The sequence below is a fragment of the Bubalus bubalis genome, chromosome 10, assembly GCF_019923935.1.
Source record: "Bubalus bubalis isolate 160015118507 breed Murrah chromosome 10, NDDB_SH_1, whole genome shotgun sequence".
Taxonomy (NCBI): domain Eukaryota; kingdom Metazoa; phylum Chordata; class Mammalia; order Artiodactyla; family Bovidae; genus Bubalus; species Bubalus bubalis.
The window spans coordinates 69,919,797-69,939,219 of record NC_059166.1 but is presented as its reverse complement, the minus strand read 5'-3'; the positions used below and the strand labels follow the sequence as shown (position 1 = coordinate 69,939,219).

Sequence of the window (19,423 nt, the reverse complement as noted above, 5' to 3'; positions counted from 1 at the left end):
CAAGTATGACAAAGAGTGAAGAGGATTAGAGCTTCTTGGTGAAGGTGAAAGAGGAGAGTGAAAAAGTTGGCTTAAAATTCAACATTCAAAAAACTAAGATCATGGCATCCGGTCCCGTCTCTTCATTACAAATAGATGGGGAAACAATGGAAACAGTGAGAGACTTTATTTTCTTGGGCTCCAAAATCACTGCAGACGGTAACTACAGCCATGAAATTAAAAGACACTTGCTCCTTGGAAGAAAAGCTATGACCAACCTAGGCAGCATATGAAAAAGCAGAGACATTGCTTTCCCAACAAAGATCTGTCTAGTCAAAGCTATGGTTTTTCCAGTAGTCATGTATGGACTTGAGAGTTGGACCATAAAGAAAGCTGAGTGTCAAAGAATTGATGCTTTAAACTGTGATGCTGAAGAAGACTCTTGAGAGTCCCTTGGACTGCAAGATCAAACCAGTCCATTCTAAAGGAAATCAGTCCTGAATATTCATTGGAAGCACTGATGCTGAAGCTGAAATTCCAATACTTTAGGCCACCTGATGGGAAGAAAATAACCTGATGCTGGGAAAGACTGAAGGCAGGAGGAGAAGGGGACGACAGAGGATGAGATGGTTGGATGGCATCACCAATGGACATGAGTCTGAGCAAGCTGGTGGAGATGGTGAAGGACAGGGTAGCCTGGCGTGCTGCAGTCCGTGGGGTCGCAAAGAGTCAGACATGACTGAACAACAATAACGTATTAGTGAAAGTGGCATAAACTGATTTGAGAACAAATACAACTGATACTTGCTAAGCACATAATCCTACTGGTGGCAACAGAAATGAATAGACACAGTAGAAGGTGGCCCAGCAGCCTTGACATTCAGCAATCTGTGAGGGCTGCTGCCAGTTACACAAGGCATGGAGGTTAATTTCATTGGCAATTCAGTTAAGCGGTGGTTAGTTAAGAAAATTAAAGAAGTTAAGAGGTTAGTTAGGAACATTTTTACTATATTCCTCTTTTTATAAGCTGTACTTTGACCTGTTTAGACAGCTGTTCTTAAACCAAGGCCCATGAACCCCTGGGGTCTCTTGAGACTCTTTCAGGGGATTCATGAATAAAAATTATTCACATAATAGTATAAAGATGTTATATATTGATATTCACACTGATGGTGCAGAAGCACTAGTGGGTTAAAAATGTTGGCAAGAAAGCTCAGCAAGAATCCAGGTAGGGGCACTGAACTGCTCTAGTAATCCTTGTAAGATTCTGCACACTGCCATGCACTCTAAGTTTTAAAGAAAAACAATTACACTTAAGAATATCTTTAATAAACCCAGTTTCATTTAAGAATATCCTTCATAAAGTGGTAAAAATGATTGATTTTATAAAATATCAACCTTTTTAGTACATATCTTTCTAATATCCTGAGTGATGAAATGGAAAGTATGTATAAAGCACTGTAGGTAGTAAAGTACATAACTGTCATGAGGAGAAGAAATTGTGCATTGAGTTGAGAGAGCAACCAGCTCCTTTGTTTTTTTATGAAATATCATTTTTACATGAAAGAATGACTCACTGACAAATTTCAGTTTTTTAGACTTGGGTATTTAAGTGGAAGTTCTCTTGAAACAAGGAAGCCTTCCAGTTCAAGGAAAATGTTTTGCTGACAGTGACAAAATTTGAGCTTTCAATCAATCAAAAAAAAAAAAAAGAATTTTGGAAAACTTGTTACCATGAACTTAAAAGTTTAACAATATTTTAATAAGACTTTTCTGATAAGGTCAGTGATAACAAATGTGCAGGAGATGTAAAAGACGCAGGTTCAATCCCTGGGTTGGGAAGATCCCCTGGAGAAAGAAATGGCAACCCACTCCAGTGTTCTTGCCTGGAGAATTCCATGGACAGAGGAGCCTGGCAGGATATGGTCCACAGGGTTGCAGAGTTGGACACGACTGAAGCAGCTTAGCATGCATATACAAACGTGTCAACATTTCAGAGATGGGAATAACTCAGAGAATAAACATTCAAATAAATAGGCATGACATTACAAAACCATGCAAAGATAAAAGATTCATTTTAGGTGCAAAACATAGCAGTGGACTTTTTACCAGTTAAAATATATAAGGAGCTCATTAACTAACATAATTTCAGAATCCACATTGAAACTAACTTTTAAAATACAGATTCCACATAAAACTAACTTATACAAAACTACCATATGTCAAGTTCTAGTATGGTATCAAAGAAATTGAAAGTGAAGTCGCTCAGTCGTGTCCGACTCTTTGCGACCCCATGGACTGTAGCCTATCAGGCTCCTCTGTCCATGGGATTTTCCAGGCAAGAGTGCTGGAGTGGATTGCCATTTCGTTCTCCAAAGCTATCCATAATTATCTGAAAAGACTCATCAAATAACCCTCCCTTTTTAGTCACATGTCTGTATGAAGCTGGATTTTCTTCATGTATTTCAACCTAAATACTACATTGTAACCAACTGAATACAGAAGCAGATATTTAAGATTTGCAACCATGTAAAACAATGACCTCTTTCACACTGAATATTTTGTTTCCAAAAACCTGGCTATTTTTTCCTAAAAATATGTTACCTATGTTAATATGAAATTGCTTCTTTTTTTCAAATGAATGAATAAATATTTTTTAAAATTTCTTAGATTTAGTTTCTAGTATGGTAAATTTTAATGGGCATAGCCCACATAAACAAAGCTCTTTGATGTTCAGTGTCATTAATTTTTAAGAATGTAAAAGAATTCTGAGTCCAACATTTTAAAAATCTGCTGCCTAGAATATTTCCAAAGGTGAATTTAAGTGAATTTATGTGAAAAAGAATGATGAGAACATAGAAACTATGAATTGCCCAGGTTGGAACACACAGTATTGATAGGGAAAGGCATAGGATTTATCATGATGTGCTGTTACCATAAATCAAGTTATGACTGTAAAAGGAAGAGATATAGTAACCTTTCCAAAATTAGTAGCTTCATTAATCAGAATTTTTATGATAATTTTATGGAGACAGATTGCTTCTATTATCAAAAACGCATTTGAACTACTATGTAAAGAGTACAAAAATAGGCAGTCTAAGGAGCCTATTACTTAAAAGCTTGACAGCCTACTTGATGAAATGATAAAACAGTCACCATAGTAACAATGTTGGCATCTACTTTCATTTGCATAGATTTGAGTTTTAAATGATCAAATAATTATATTAAAAACTTTTTCATATAGCCTTAGTAGAAACGTAGTCTGAAACATAGTCTGTAGAAAATTATTATCTGTGAAAAGATTATTACTTAGATATCTAAGATTAACCTCAGGCACTATAATGTTTGCAGAATACTTTGTATAATATCATTTAAATTTTTATACTATTTCATTGACAAATACTGTTAAAGTGAATATTTGGAGTAATAGAGGTTCTATATTCAAAAACCTAAGAGCTGTCAAGAAATCACTGATATTTATTTAAATGCATCAATAATTTATTTTTTAAAATACTAGAAACAATGGGATAATGTAACTCCCTTTATAATATTTTGATTATTAGCTCTGTTTTCGAGCACTTTTTACAGCTTGACAATTTTATACCAGGCTTTTCATATGTAACTACATTTTGAAGGTCATGATTTGATTGATTCATGGTATAGGTAAGTTTATGTGTTTTCACAGGTATGTCTGAATGAGGTTCCACTGTTTATTAAACCTTTCCGAAAAGCGGAACTCAAAATAATCCTTCTTTTTTTTTCATTTTAAGATAATACATAGTTTTATAATCTATAAAATATTTATATAGTAAATTCATAAAGTAGAAGACTCATATTTAAAAATCTGTTTTATTTTAGACAGTAGACGTTTATGTAAATATAAATTTAAGAGAAAATGAAGTAAGATTTAAAGGAATTAAGAATTTGAATGTAGAACACAGTGATGAACTCTTCAGAAATTCCCAAATATAACTTTACAGAGCAGAGCAGCACCAATTTCACATTTGCCAGCTCCACTGAAGTTATGTCTAATGCACATAAGCCACACCTTTGCCTACAGCACGTACTTGGTCACACCAACAAAACACACTAATATAAGGCCAGTTCTATTTTTAAATATATATCAATTCATTCAAAACTGTCCTAAAGACAGTCACCAGACAGACAGTCATTCCATTTTTCAACCAAATGTCTCTGTATGCTTGGAAACAAACTCCTGTAAGTTAGGAGAGTCCTGTGTTACCAAGGCTTTTAAAAGTATGACTAATGGCAGTTGTGATTCATCTTTTTTTCCGCGAAGTTAAACATAAAAACTAGCCATAAATGTTAAATGTCAGTAATATGTTACATTTTGTAAGTAATTCCTACAACATTTAGCCAAAGGAAGTGGATTTCTAACCTGGCCGTGTCTGTGAAGCACAGTGGGACCCTGAGAATTGTGAATTGTGAATGGCCAACAAGAGCCAAGTAAGCCTGGAATACAGAGAAACTTGATCTGGGGGCCTCTGAGCAGGAGCAAGCTACCTAAGGGGCATGTTCAACTCAACTCTGGCCTGGCGTGTAGTCCATATTCCAAGTGTTTGATCAGGAGACTAAGGGGCGGTATTTGCAACATGAAGCAAAATTAAGTATAGCTGGGAGGAAAGAGAAATTTATACTTCATGTTAATTAAGCACGTAGTGTGTGCCACACCCTTTACATACTTATTTCATTTAATCTTCAAAACTGACATTAGATACAATATCCCCATTTCATGGATTGTAAAAGTGGTGTTTGGACAGGAAAATTATTCATTGAAGATCACATAGTTAAGGTAAATGATGAGTCATGAACGGAATCCAGGACTATCTGAATCTAGAATTTTTACTTCTTCTTAGTGGGAAGTACTGTGCTTTTAAAGAAAGTCACCAATTTTGCATAAGAACCCAGCCAGAAGAAAGAGCTAGTCGGCAAACCTACCAAGAGCTAAACTAGGCAGAAGGGAACTTATGCTGAAATATAACACAGGATTCCAAAGCCCCACCATCTTCAAGACAGAAAGAAGGTACAAGATGTGGGGAAAGGGGCAGACATGAGAAATGACAATGTGCTTACATGGTTCTTCAGGGTCCACCCAAGGAACATGTGATTCCAACCACAAAATATTCCTGAAACAATTCTTCTCCCTGCAGACCTCTGGTGAGCCTGGGGCTCCTAATGTACTGTTCCAGGTGCGGCTGGTCCAGGGGCTGTTTGGCTTGAACCTGCATGCTGAGAATCTTCAACTCCTTAAGCTAGCCAAGACTAGAGACACAAATAGACAATGAGTTTTCCTTTTTGAACTTCTACTTTGCACCCTGTATGTGTACTTAGTCGTTCAGTCATGTCCAACTCTGTAACTCTATGTACTGCCATTTGCCAGGCAGGCAAGAATACTGGCATAGGCTTCCCAGGTGGGTCAGCAGATAAAGAATCCGCCTGCCAATGCAGGAGACACAGAAGATGCAGTTTCAATCCCTGGGTCAGGAAGATCCCCTGGAGAAGGATTTGACATCTCTGTGTCTAGTTCCCCAGGGGATCTTCCTGACCCAGGGATTGAAACTGCATCTTCTGTGTCTCCTGCATTGGCAGGCGGATTCTTTATCTGCTGACCCACCTGGGAAGCCCACTTTAGAACAACCGCTAGGATAGCAGAAGGACAGAACTAGAATTGACTATATAAAGACATCTTCCATGAAATTAGAAGACACTTACTCCTTGGAAGGAAAGTTATGACCAGCCTAGATAGCATATTCAAAAGCAGAGACATTACTTTGCCAACAAAGGTCCGTCTAGTCAAGGCTATGGTTTTTCCAGTGGTCATGTATGGATGTGAGAGTTGGACTGTGAAGAAGGCTGAGCGCTGAAGAATTGATGCTTTTGAACTGTGGTATTGGAGAAGACTCTTGAGAGTCCCTTGGACTGCAAGGAGATCCAACCAGTCCATTCTGAAGGAGATCAGCCCTGGGATTTCTTTGGAGGAAATGATGCTGAAGCTGAAACTCCAGTACTTTGGCCACCGCATGCGAAGAGCTTACTCACTGGAAAAGACTCTGATGCTGGGAGGGATTGGGGGCAGGAGGAGAAGGGGACAACAGAGGATGAGATGGCTGGATGGTATCACTGACTTGATGGATGTGAGTCTGAGTGAACTCCAGGAGTTGGTGATGGACAGGGAGGCCTGGCGTGCTGCGATTCATGGGGTCGCGAAGAGTCAGACATGACTGAACGACTGAACTGAACTGAAAGACATCTTCGGGGAAAACGATGTATCAACTCAGAACTAAAAAAGGCCATTTTCTTCCACAATCTTCATTTCTATATTCATGAAATCACTGGATTCAATATAGAGCACTACCACTTAACTTCATTTTAAAGCTATACATTTAATATTGCAAATATTAAATTCTAAAATTAAAAAGTGTAGGTCAGTCTGGCCCTACTCAAGAATACTGAGGAGTCAATTATGCAAAAGCAGAAACTAAAAAGAATATTCTTTTTTACTTAAAAAGTATTCTATATGGTTTACAGAGAAAATGAATTAGTCTGAATGTCAAAACATACCAAGTTAATATAAATAAAACATAGAAGAGTGTTGTTAAACGGGAAATGGCACTGCCATGTCATTATTCCAATGTTTAATGCACTGACACAAAGTCTTTCTATCCAAATACTCAATTTATGCTATCCCAAGTATAATCTACATAAATGGAACCAAACAGCATTCATAATTGTAATCCATTTTTGCTGGCCAAGTGTGTTTTGGGCTATTGCCTAGCCTAAAAAGGTAAGTAGGAGAAACACTGTAAGTATGATTCAAATTTGATAACAAGACCTCTGTTCTGTAAGAATGGCAGAGCTCAAAGGAGTAGAGTTTAAAACAGGCTTACCTATCAAATTCTAATAATGAATTATGAAAGAATCAGTTATAATGGAGAAATTTCTGAAACTTGAAAAGGTGTAGGAGAGAATAACACAGATTTTCCTGTATTGTTCAGAAGAGCTTAATAAAATGACTTCTGGCCATTTAAAAAGTAGCTTGGTATTTTATATGTTTAGCATGCTTTATATTTATATATGTAAAACATTTCTAAATGTCTCAGTTCAACAGTTCATAGATGTCATCACTTTAGTCAATGACTATGCAAGCATCCAGTGATTATGTGAGAAAAAAATGCCAAAAGTAGACAATTTAATTTTAAGAAAAAATTAAACATGCAAGAAGAGTCAGGGAAGTCAATGAGAATAACAATGATGGAGGGTGACTAGCTCTGCCAGAGAAGAAAACACACTTCAAAACTTCAATCATCAGAACAGAGTGGTACTAACATATGAACAGATATACAAACCAATGGAACAAAACAGAAAATTCAGAAATAGATGCAAAAACATATGGAAACTTGGTATATGATAAAGGCATGTGATCCAAAATCAAAAGTGAAATGAATTACCTTTTAACAGGTTACATTGGAACAATTAGATAGTCATTTGAAGAAAAAAGAAAACTGAATTCAAACCTCACAGAACATAAGAAAATAAATTCTAAATCAATCAGGCATCTAAATGTAAAGTAATAAATATAACTCTTAAAGCAAAATATTTATGAATTCCCTTGTGACCAGAAGGGAAAGCCTTTCCAACTAAAATTCAAAAACAAGGAGCAATAGAAGAAAAGAGTGACAATTTTGGCCATATATAAATGAAATGAATCAAAAATAACCCAAAAACCTTTTGCATAGGAAAAAAAAGACCACAAATGAACACGAATAAACTGGGGAAAATATTTTAATCACGTATCTTAAATACAGTTAGACTTATCCTAATATACCAGAGGCTCCTAAAAATAAGAAAAAAAAAACTCATTGGAAAAATGAGCAAATGACAAACAAGACAGTTAGCAACAACAAAAAGACAAACATCTCCCATTCAAAATTTTCATCTCCACTTACATTAAATCTGCAACAACTAATCTAATCAGTGAAAAAAAATCAAGTATGATAAACAGTCCAGTAAAAGCTGTGGAGAAATAGAAACACTCTTAAAAATGCTGTCAGGGATGCAGAATAGTATAAATCCTATGGGGTAGAGTTTGGCAACAAATTTTATATGGATTTTGTATTTTGACACAGTAATATCACAAACTGAAAACCATATATGCATAAGGTTATTTATCATGGCATTATTTGTAATATGATCCTAACATGGTAAATTTTGAACCATGTAAATATTTCAGATGTTTAAAATTAAACATAAGTCAGAAATAAACACTGAAATGAAATGATACACTTGGGATTTGATTCAATATAAAAAGAACAAATAAGACAATATGTTCCAAACAAAAGAACAAGATAAATCTCTAGAAATCAAATATGTTCCAAACAAAAGAATAAGATAAATCTCTAGAAATCAATCTTAACAAAATGGAGATGAGTGATTACCTGATAGAATCAAAACAACAGTCATAAACATGCTCCAAGTTAGCAGAGCAATGCATGAACAAAGAGCACTTCAAAAGAGATAGAAAATATTAAAAAGCACCAAGCACTGTAGTCATAGCACTGAACTAAATTCAAAAGGATTCAACTGCAGACTACATTAAGTGGGAAAAAAAAGGATCAGTGAACTTAAAGAGAGGACAGTGGAATTCATCCAGTCAGAGGAGAAAAAAGGGAAAAGAACAACAAAAAACCCCAGTGAAGACAGCATAAGGGATTTATCAGTTCAGCTCAGTTCAATCACGTCTGACTCTTTGCGACCCCATGGACTGCAGCACGCCAGGCCTCCCTGTTTATCACCAACTCCCAGAGTTTACTCAAATTCATGTCCATTAAGTCAGTGATGCCATCCAACCATCTCATCCTCTGTTATCCCCTTCTCCTCCTGCCTTCAATCTTTCCCAGCATTAGGGTCTTTTCAAATGAGTCAGTTCTTTGCATCAGGTGGCCAAAGTATTGGAGTTTCATGTTCAACATCAGTCCGTTCAATGAATATTCAGGACTGATTTCCTTTAGGATGGACTGGTTGGATCTCCTTGCAGTCCATGGGAAGGGACTTTTGGGACACCATTAAGAAGACCAGTATACACATTATAGGGGTAAGAAGAGGGAAGAAGAAAGAGAAGTTTATGCAAAGATATGACTGAAAACTTCCCTAGCCTGAGGGGAAAGAAACAGACACCCAGATAAAGGTAGCCCAGAGTATCAAAAAAGATGCTTCTAAAGAGACCCATGGCAAGACACATAACATAATTAAATTTTAAAAATAGAAAGACAAGAGCAACTTATTATACACAAGGGAACTCCCATAATACTATCAGCAGAGTTTTACACAGTGAGATGATACACTCACAGTGTTGAAAGAAAAAAAAAAACAACTGTGGATCAAAAATAACCAAGTAAAACTGTCTCTCAGAATTGAAGGAAAGATAAAAAGTTTTCCAGATAAACATATGCTGAAGAAGTTTATCACTACTAACTGGCCTTACAAGAAATGCTAAAGGGAGTTCTTCCAACTGAAATCAAAGGACACCAATTAGTAACATGAAAACACATGAAAGTATAAAATTCAATGGTAAAAGTAAATATACACTTAAATGCAGAGTAATAGTGTAACAGTGGTGGGTAAATCACTTATAACTCTAGTATAAAAGTTAAAAGAAGACTGCATTAAAAAATAACCATATAATAATAATTATTAGGGACTTCCCTGGTGGTCTAGTGGCTAAGATGCTGCACTCCCAATACAGGGGGCCGGGTTTATCCCTGGTCAGGGAACTAGATCCCACATGCCACAACTAAGAGTTTGTATCCTGCAACTAAGAGATTCCGTGTGCGGCAACTAAGACCTGGTACAGTCAAATAAGTAAACATTTTTTAATAATAATTTTTATTAGATACACAACGTAAAAAGACAACCAAGGTTTCAAAATTTACCTCTCATGAATACTTCCTCTGGAAACCAGTGGAGAATTTAATTTCTCCACCCAAATTAGGATATATACCAAGGAGAAGACAACATGAGATTCATGGCACAGGGAATCTACCACACAAGAGGAAAGAAGAGTAAGTCAACAGCTACACAGCAGATCTAGATTATAATCAGTCAAACGCTGTGGCAGTTTCCTCTTCAAGAAGACGAATTGTTAAGAACGCCTTATTAAAAATATCTTGTTGGAATGGATTAAGAGATTTACATAACTGCGTGAGAGTCTGGTTGGCAACTGGTGATAAATGCATAGGAAACTAAGCAAATAAAGCAAAAAGGCTGTAGATAATCCTAGAGAAAACAAAAAGTTGTACACATATTGAATGTAATCACAGTATAAGATATGGCTCAGCTGTCAACAGCTTTTACTTCATTATGCAAACACAATATTCATTCAATTAAATATGCAAACACAATATTCATTCAATTAAAATCACAACATATCTACCTTGGAAAGCTGGAGGGACAAGAAGTCTGTACGTGTTCATGGTAGATGGTATGTGTGAGACATGATGAGTGACGCATCTACAAGCCAAAGGATACCAAGGGTTGCCCACCTGAAGCTGGGACAGTGGCATAAGACGGTTCTTCAGCACCTCCAGAAGGAACCAACCCTGCTGACACCTTGACTGCAGACGTCTGGTCTACAGAACTGTGAGAAAATCAACTTCTCTTTGTTTTCAGCCACCTAGTCTGTGGTACTTTGTTACAGCTGCCCTAAGAATAAGGCACCGACCTTACAGAATCTGACTTGTCATCACCGCCATCTGCATGCACCATCTTCCACCTTCCCGCTGCTGTCTGAACACGTGGTGACTCCTACTTATTTTAAAGCAATGCTCTTACATTCTGACTTCACCACATGCCAAAGGGCAAATAATTACCTGTGACATTGAGTTTAAAAACTGAGAGAGATACTTTAAGGGGGAAGGGGAGGGTGGGATGAATTGAGAGATTGGGATTGGCATATAAACACTATTGATATTATGTATAAAATAGGTAACTAATGAGAACCTACTGTATAGCAAAGGGAACTCTGTTCAAAGGTCTGTGGGGACATAAATGGGAAAGAAATCCAAAAAAGAGGGCATATATGTATACATATAGCCGATTCACTTAGCTATACATCAGAAACGAACACAACACTGTAAAGCAATTACACTCCAATAAAAATTAATTAAAAAAACACATTAAAAAAAAGTGAGGGATACTTTAACAATGGCAAAAATGGTACTCAAATTGCTAAGTCTTGCCACCCTGATGGCAGCAAAATATCAAACTCAAAATGAGGCTGACCCTAAGGTGCTAGGATACATGAAACAATATTTTACTTTCTATTATGGTTTCCTCAATAAGGTTAATATTTACCCAAGATCACTACTTTTTTTATGCTTTATCAGAATTTTTCTCTTTTACAATATGCTTTTTCAAGGTTTTGCTGAAGTTGCCTTTTTAAAACAGTGAATGAACTGTGGTTGATTTTATGCTAGGTGCCAATTGGAAGTAATGTGCTGCAGAATTTATTCCACTCAGCCCTGGAAACCTGAAATGTAATCATTAATCACAGACTTGCACTGTTTCCTAATGAAAAAAAGATGCTTAATAATATATCTTAGGAACAAATATTCTGAACACTAGAATTATGGAATAAAGAAGCCACCTCAAAGAGTGAAGCAGTGCCCTCACTGGAGATCTTCAAGAAGAGGGATACTAAGAAGGGATTCTCTGAAAGGGAATGTGTCTATCAGCATGTTAGAGGGAGATTTCAAATTATAAATCACAAGCTATTAACAGATTGTGGAATGAATATAAGGGGCTGTGACCAGCATATTTTTAGTGGAATTTAATGGCATGAAATAGAAAATAGAGTGCAGAGCATAACTTAAACGCAGGCCTGGTTCTGCTTACACATTCACATATGTAGTGTACATATGTAATATTACATACATTTATGTGTATACAGGGTTATGATGTCAATTTTACTTCTTACTGTAGGTCAGAGTCAAAAAAGGTTTGAAAGTCACTGTCTTAGAGGATAAATGTGCCATATCAGATGCCTCCTGTAGGCAGAGAGGACCCAGGCTCAGGGCTGGCTTCCGTGCGTGGATCGAGGTCAAGACCAGGTTGCCCCGAGGACTTTCCAGAGAGGATCTGGAGCTAGCCAAAAGGGAAAACCCACTAAGAGTTCACTGGAAAGGAACCCAAACCACTAGAGAAGCTCAGAATGTTCAAAGAGGGCAGAAGATGGTATACAAGGGAGACAGGTGTAAAACAGCAAACGGGTCCACACAGTCAATTCAAGAACGAAAAATAATCTGTCACCATGTAGAAAAACAACAAAAAAACATTTCTCATCCCCTCAAACAATCTGTTTGGGTTTGAAGTCATTTATTTTTAAGAGAGATAATGAAATAATACTTATGAACAGCACCCTGTCCAATAATGTTTATTTTATTCATGTCCCGGGGACACAATTTTAAAGAGTCCTTCTTAAAAAGTCATCTGGCAACAAAGTGGGAAAAGCCAGTTTAGGATTTTTCTTTGTGAATCATAAAAAATTTGGAAGATGTGCTATTTGCCATAAAACAGAATTAATAGGTAAAGTAAATTTAGATTATATTATGAGCCAAACTTGTAAGCCACTTCAACATGCCATGGGCACTAAACACATCTCCAAGTTTTAGATCCAGAGTTATCCAGAGTTATGTGTTATACTGAAAATAAAAGTGTTATAGTGAAAATAAAAGTGAAATGGCAACCCACTCCAGTATTCTTGCTGGATAATCCCATAGACAGAGCGGCCTGGTGAGCTCCAGTCCATGGGGTCGCACAGTCAGAAACAACTGGGCACCGTAACTCATTAGCCTCCCCAAAGGCTGAATGTAACCACATCTGCTTTAACCAAGCAACAGGCTATGACAGAAAAGCAAAGAGCGGAAGAGTCAAACGGGCTTTAATAAATTGTGTCAAATCCTTCCCATGTCAACAGGTTCTCCAAAGAAAGTAAAATAGTAAACTTCATATGGTTTTTCAAAATAATAGCTCAAAGTCTAGGGTGGGAAGATATTAAAGTTAATGTAAAATTTAAGCAGTATGTGTGGATTTATTCTCATCTCTCCCTTTCCCTAGATTTTTTCTAAGAAGAGTGAATTCCCTGTAATTGAATCACAGAAACAAACCAAAAGCTGCACATTAAAGAGTTAGAAGCCCAAATTGCCATCCATACCTCATCAAGAATCTTTTTTTCTTTTTTCCCCTCAACTTCAGAAAAATAGCATGATTCACTCAAGTGGATACTTTCCTCCTGGAGTGCCGCCTGCATGATGTTTCATCTTGGCCTCACATCCAGAAAGTGATTTGAGGACACCCAAGTGGCTGTAATGTTCTTTTAGCATGTTACCTTGTTTTCTCATTCTTCTTGTTGTTATTCATTTATTTACTGTGGTAAGCCTACTTTAATTAAATCTGACCTGCTCTGAACTTTCCTTCTAAATTTTCCTATCATCAACAGAAACTAAGTCCATTGTATTTAGAAGCAAATTTTTTATTGGATAAAATCATTTTTTTTTCCTAATGACATTTTTTAAAGTCACAGTATACATCCAGCAAACAGGAGGCAGCTAAAAATAATGCTGGAGAGACATGAACTCAACATCTCCTCTTGGGCGCATAGGCTCTTCAAACTTTGCTGATCCCAAACCAAACCCTCTATTAGTATTCTCCAAGAGTTCCAAGTGTTGCTATCTCACTGAAAGGTCCCACCATCCTCTCAGCATCCCATAAAGAACGTTTCTTGTCCTTCTTGTCCTCAAATATAATTGTCAAGTCTTATACATGCTAAGGGGCTTCCCAGGTGGCGCTAGTGGTAAAGAACCTGCCTGCCAATGCAGGAGACGCAAGAGATATGGGTTTGATCCCTGGGTCGGGAAGATCATCTGGAGGTGGGCACAGCAACCCACCCCAGTATTCTTGCCTGGAGAATACCCTGGACAGAGGAGCCTGGTGTGCTATCATCCATAGGGTCACAAAGAGTCAGACCTGACTGAAGCAACTTAGCACACACAACACATACATGCGAAGCCCTAGACCTTTCTGGAACCCATCATTTCTTTCCCTTCTCAGAACCCCTAATCCAGGCTGTCATCTGGATAAACACTAAACGCCTAACTGGTCTTCCTGGTTTGACCTCTGCAATCTACTCTTCCCGTGTGATCAGAGATTCTTCCTACAACACAAATCCTTCACATGGAGAAACTGGCAGCCTGCTTGTGTCTCCTGATGAGAGAACAGCCACCACCTATGCTTGAGTTCAAGTGATCAAAACAGGAGTTGGATCAAGCTTCGGCACCCAGCTGTGGGTGGAGGAACTCACTACACTGCATCTTGAGGCTGCAATCAACAATATCCAGACTGCAGGACGCTGAACAGGTCAAAGGGTCCAAGTTCTTCCACAGATAAATTGTAACAAAAATAAAGGGATGGAGGGGAAACTGCAGATAAAGACTTAAAAAACATTTTTAAAAATGAACAAGACTAAACTTATGCCTAGGGATGCACACTTGAATGAACTATAAAGAAACATAAGGTGTGATTGATGACCCTAGAAGTCAGGGGAGTCTTTGTAGGAGGCAGAGGGAGCTGTGACTAGGGGGCCAATGAGGGGCTTCCCAGGGTGGCTGGCAAAGTTCTATTTCTGGAGCTGGGCTGTGGTTACCAGGGCGTAGGCTTTAAAATACTTTACTAAGCCACGCATTTGTTCCTATGCTATTCTACTTTTATTTTACAATGAAAAAATCACACACACACACCCCCACACACAGATCTGACCACGTTGTTACCCTGTTAAAACCCTTCAGTGGCCTCACAGTTCTTGTAAGAAAAAGTCCAAACTCCTTCACAGGGTGGACAAGGTCTTACAGCATCTGGCTGTCCACTTAAGCCTCGATGCTTGTTTGTGTCCACCCTACATTAAATTTTCAGTTCCTCAAAAGCACCATGCTTCCTTATGTCACAGTCTCTGAACATCAATCAGTTACTTCTGCTTATAACTTTGAAACATGCTCTTTCCTTTTCACTTCAGTTCAGTTCAGTTCAGTTCAGTCGAGTTCAGTTCCTCAGTCGTGTCTGACTCTTTGTGACCTCATGAATTGCAGCATGCCAGGCTTCCCTGTCCATCGCCAACTCCTGGAGTTCACTCAAACTCATGTCCATCGAGTTGGTGATGCCATCCAGCCATCTCATCCTCTGTCGTCCCCTTCTCCTCCTAGCATCAGAGTCTTTTCCAATGAGTCAACTCTTCGCATGAGGTGGCCAAAGTACTGGAATTTCAGCTTTAGCATCATTCCTCCCAAAGAACACCCAGGGCTGATCTCCTTTAGAATGGACTGGTTGGATCTCCTTGCAGTCCAAGGGACTCTCAAGAGTCTTCTCCAACACCACTGTTCAAAAGCATCAATTCTTCGGTGCTCAGCCTTCTTCACAGTCCAACTCTCACATTCATACATGACCACTGGAAAAACCATAGCCTTGACTAGACGGACCTTTGTTGGCAAAGTAATGTCTCTGCTTTTTAATATACTGTCTAGGTTGGTCATAACTTTCCTTCCAAGGAGTAAGCGTCTTTTAATTTCATGGCTGCAGTCACCATCTGCAGTGATTTTGGAGCCCAAAAAATAAAGTCTGACACTGTTTTCACTGTTTCCCCATCTATTTCCCATGAAGTGATGGGACCAGGTGCCATGATCTTCATTTTCTGAATGTTGAGCTTTAAGCCAACTTTTTCACTCTCCTCTTTCACCTTCATCAAGAGGCTCTTTAGTTCCTCTTCATTTTCTGCCATAACGGTGGTTGGCTGATTCCTATTTGTCCTTCAGGCCTCTGGAGGAAAGCCTTCCCAACACTCCAATGCTGGGCATGCTGAAGTATTAATTACCTCTCTGTCTTCCACTGCACACTGTACTTTCTCAATCACAGCCTTATCGTCTGCATTAATATTGTCTATTAGTTCATATTTTCCTTAGATCAACAATTCTAGGCAAGATGTATAACTTGTGTCAAATTTTTATATCCCGATACCTAGGTGCAACATCTAGAACAGAGTAAGTACACAATAACCTTGCATAAAATGAATTATATGCATACATTTGTTTATAAATGAAAACTACCTTTACTGACATCAAAGTATGAGAACACGAAATAAAAGCAAAGCAATAAAGATAAAAATAATAGCTAACACCTTATGCCAGTTACTGTTTCATTAATTCATTTAACCCTCTAAACACTATGAAGTAAGTGTTATATAATGTTTATCACCAATTTACAGATGAGGAAACTGAGTCATTAAGAAATCAAGTAACATGTTCCATGTCATATGGTTCACAAATGGGATTAGAACATGGAAGTCTGACTCCATGGTCCGTGATCTTAATTCTAATTAAGTATCACTCCCACCACCTAACATCACTACCATTCATTCCAAATACTGAAGCAGGTGGCTTTAAAATAAAAACAAAATTCTACTGGGGTTACCTGACCAGGAGTACCCATGAATATTATGTGGAAGTTAAGATGATGGACACCAAAATTCAAGAGATTAGGCAGGAGAGAATACCAGGTGCAGGAGAAGTGCTTCAAAGAGCAGGGAATCTGAGACTCCCTGGGGAACTAGACACAGAGATGTCAAATCCTGACATACCCGATACCAGCCTCTGAGTGGGCCAAAGGTACAACACCTCTGATTACAGATGAACAGCAGGCAGGTCCTCAGAGTGAGAGTGAGGCCAAATAAGTATGACCATCCACAGTGCACAAGGCACCAAATCAGATTCGAAACTGAAAACAGATCCTGGACTCCTGCTCATGGTAAGCCTGGACTACTCATCAAAGTATGATCATTCATTCATTCCATTTAAGTTATTATTAGTGTCCTTGTGGCCCCTGTAGCATATTCAGCTCTCAGGACAGAGAAGTAAAACATGATGATGGTGCTACTCTCAATAAGCATATGTGCCAGAGGCAGACAAATGGCAGAATCTACACAATTACAGTGCAGGCGAAACATCCTGTGAGAGTTCTGCATGGGTTCCCTGGCACACCTGAATTACACTGGCCAGGGCAGGGTAGAAACTGGAGTTCAAACGGTTTTTATGAAGTTTCTTTAAGCTGCATCTTGAAGACACCCACTCCTCATCAGAGAACGAGGTAAGTAACCCTGTTACTACTGTAAAACCAACAAGTTCACATGAAAAATAATACCTATGAGAACTGAGATGGATGAGGGGCTAGAGAAAATGTTATGGAAGAAGGAGAAGTTAAACAGGATCCTGACGTCTACATCGAGTTAGGGAAAAGGAGGAAGGAAAGCGGTGGATGAGTCTGGATCCCTGCAGGCAGAAAGCTCAGCTCAGGGCTGGTCTGTAAATTTATTACCACCCAGATTGAGGCAGAGTTGAAAATGTCAGTGCACACGGCTCAGTGAATCACTGAGGATGCACATCAATGCCTGCCAGTGAAAAGCTTAAAACACTAAAATCACAACATTCTAGGAAATAAAAAGATTTCAAGAATCCGAAAGCTGTGTATGGGGGCATGTTTTACAGGAATGATGACAGGCTGATCTTTTTTAACCGCCTAAAGATAATTCTTCCTGAAGAGCTCACCCATATCCAACAATGACACCACCACCACCAACAGCAAAATGTATTCAGGGTAGTGAGAGTGAAGCACTGAATAAAGGGGAGGACGGAGAAAAACGGCTAGAGGTAAGGAGTGTGGCACTTTTTCTGTTCTGTGGCAGCCATAGAACAGAGAAAGTGGTAGGTGATGAATGTGTAAAAATGAACAGATATGGCCAGGAATTGGGGCTGGTGCACTGGGACGACCCAGAGGGATGGAATGGGGAGGGAGGAGGGAGGAGTGTTCAGGATGGGGAACACATGTATACCTGTGGCAGATTCATTTTGATATTTGGCAAAACTAATACAGTTATGTAAAGTCTAAAAATAAAATAAAATTAAAAAAAAAATAGACAAAGAATGTAAACACGTAACTTAAAAATCAGGAATCCAAATTAATTTGTCAAAAAATCCTCAGGACCATCTTAAAAATAGAAATATTCTTTAACACTAATTAATCAACTTGGAAAAAATATTTAAGCCAGAAACAATGTCAAGTTGATTGTATATATATGTATATTTGTATATATGTATTATATTTCAAAAGCATGATTAAAACAAGATGAAAATCTTTATATAACTAAGAATGCTACAAGGCATGCATTATTATTCTTTGCTGTGACAGAATAAACAAACACATTATTTTGAAAAGCACTTGGAAAATTAGTACGTTTATTGTCAAAATTTCATACATTTTCACATAGTAATTCTACTTTGGGTATTCTAAAAAGTAATTAATAGTAAGTGGTGAAGAAATGTTATAATCATTAAGGCCTCTATCAATGTAAAAAAAAATTTGAAGATACATATTCACTGATAAAAGGCTACTACTTAAGTAATGTCCTAACCACTTGTAGAAACATAGTCTTTAAAAGTTGAATATATAAATAATATGTTAAGAATAAAGAATATTGATTTTTTGTTTAACATCAAACCTAGATGTGAAATGCTTAATTTTCAAAAACCTTGTAGAGTTAATTATAAAAGTTTCAATAAAAAGAAACAAAACAACAACAAACAGTTTTTCTCAGTGTACTTAATTGAATTAACATCAGCTGTTCATAGAAAGTGTCAAATTGGTTCTGTGTATGTATCCTGATGAAACATATTTATACACCTTCAATTCACAATTCCTGTGTCATTAATCTTAATTGTCTATCTCTAAAAGCGATATAATTTACACTTTAATAGATATTTTGCTGGAATTGTTTTTCTCTAGTAGCATTTTGAGAAACAAGTGTATTTAGAACAAAGTTAGAGAAAAAAATGGAATGAAATAGGCCAAAAATATGTATATTAGCTTTCTTTGAATCCTTCCACTGATTGTTGTAAGATTTTTCCATTTCAGTTGTTTCTTTTCAATAATCATGTTAGTCAATTTTAAACTAATACCTAAAATGCTATTTTTCTCATGAAAATATTTTAAAAGTAAGAAAATATTTCACTTGTTAATACTGCTCCTCTAAATAGGTAATATAGTGGTACTACAATGAAAAGGAAATAAAACCGTAGTTAGAAATCCTTCCAAAAAAATAAATAAATAAAATTACACTAATAAATATATACCAAAGTATTTGCCAAGAGAATCTATGAGCACTTGTAATAATTACAAGGACAGAGGGCTTTGAATTCATCTCTCCACATAGCTGGTGATACCAACAAAGTGAGACCATTAAAGTGGAGGGAAAAGTCATGCAAAAAAGTGAACTAGGGACTTCCCTGGTAGTTCAGTGGTTGGGAATCTGGCTGCCAATGCAGGGGACACGGGT

The 19,423-nt window shown here is 37.5% G+C and overlaps 1 protein-coding gene across 5 annotated transcripts in view; it reads right to left on the bottom strand.

Annotated features, from left to right (window-relative positions):
• The window catches only part of DSE (dermatan sulfate epimerase), a 77,024-nt gene that overhangs the window by 18,079 nt on the left and 39,522 nt on the right, over positions 1–19,423 (bottom strand). Inside the window, exon 1 of one of the 5 annotated variants that reach the window (XM_006055679.3) lies at positions 5,074–5,238. The exons of the other annotated variants lie outside the window; for them this stretch is intronic. Within the exon in view, the coding sequence (XP_006055741.2) occupies positions 5,074–5,075 (2 nt within the window). The 5' untranslated portion in view covers positions 5,076–5,238. Of the gene's footprint in view, positions 1–5,073; positions 5,239–19,423 lie in introns of those variants that run through there. 5 annotated transcript variants of the gene reach the window in all.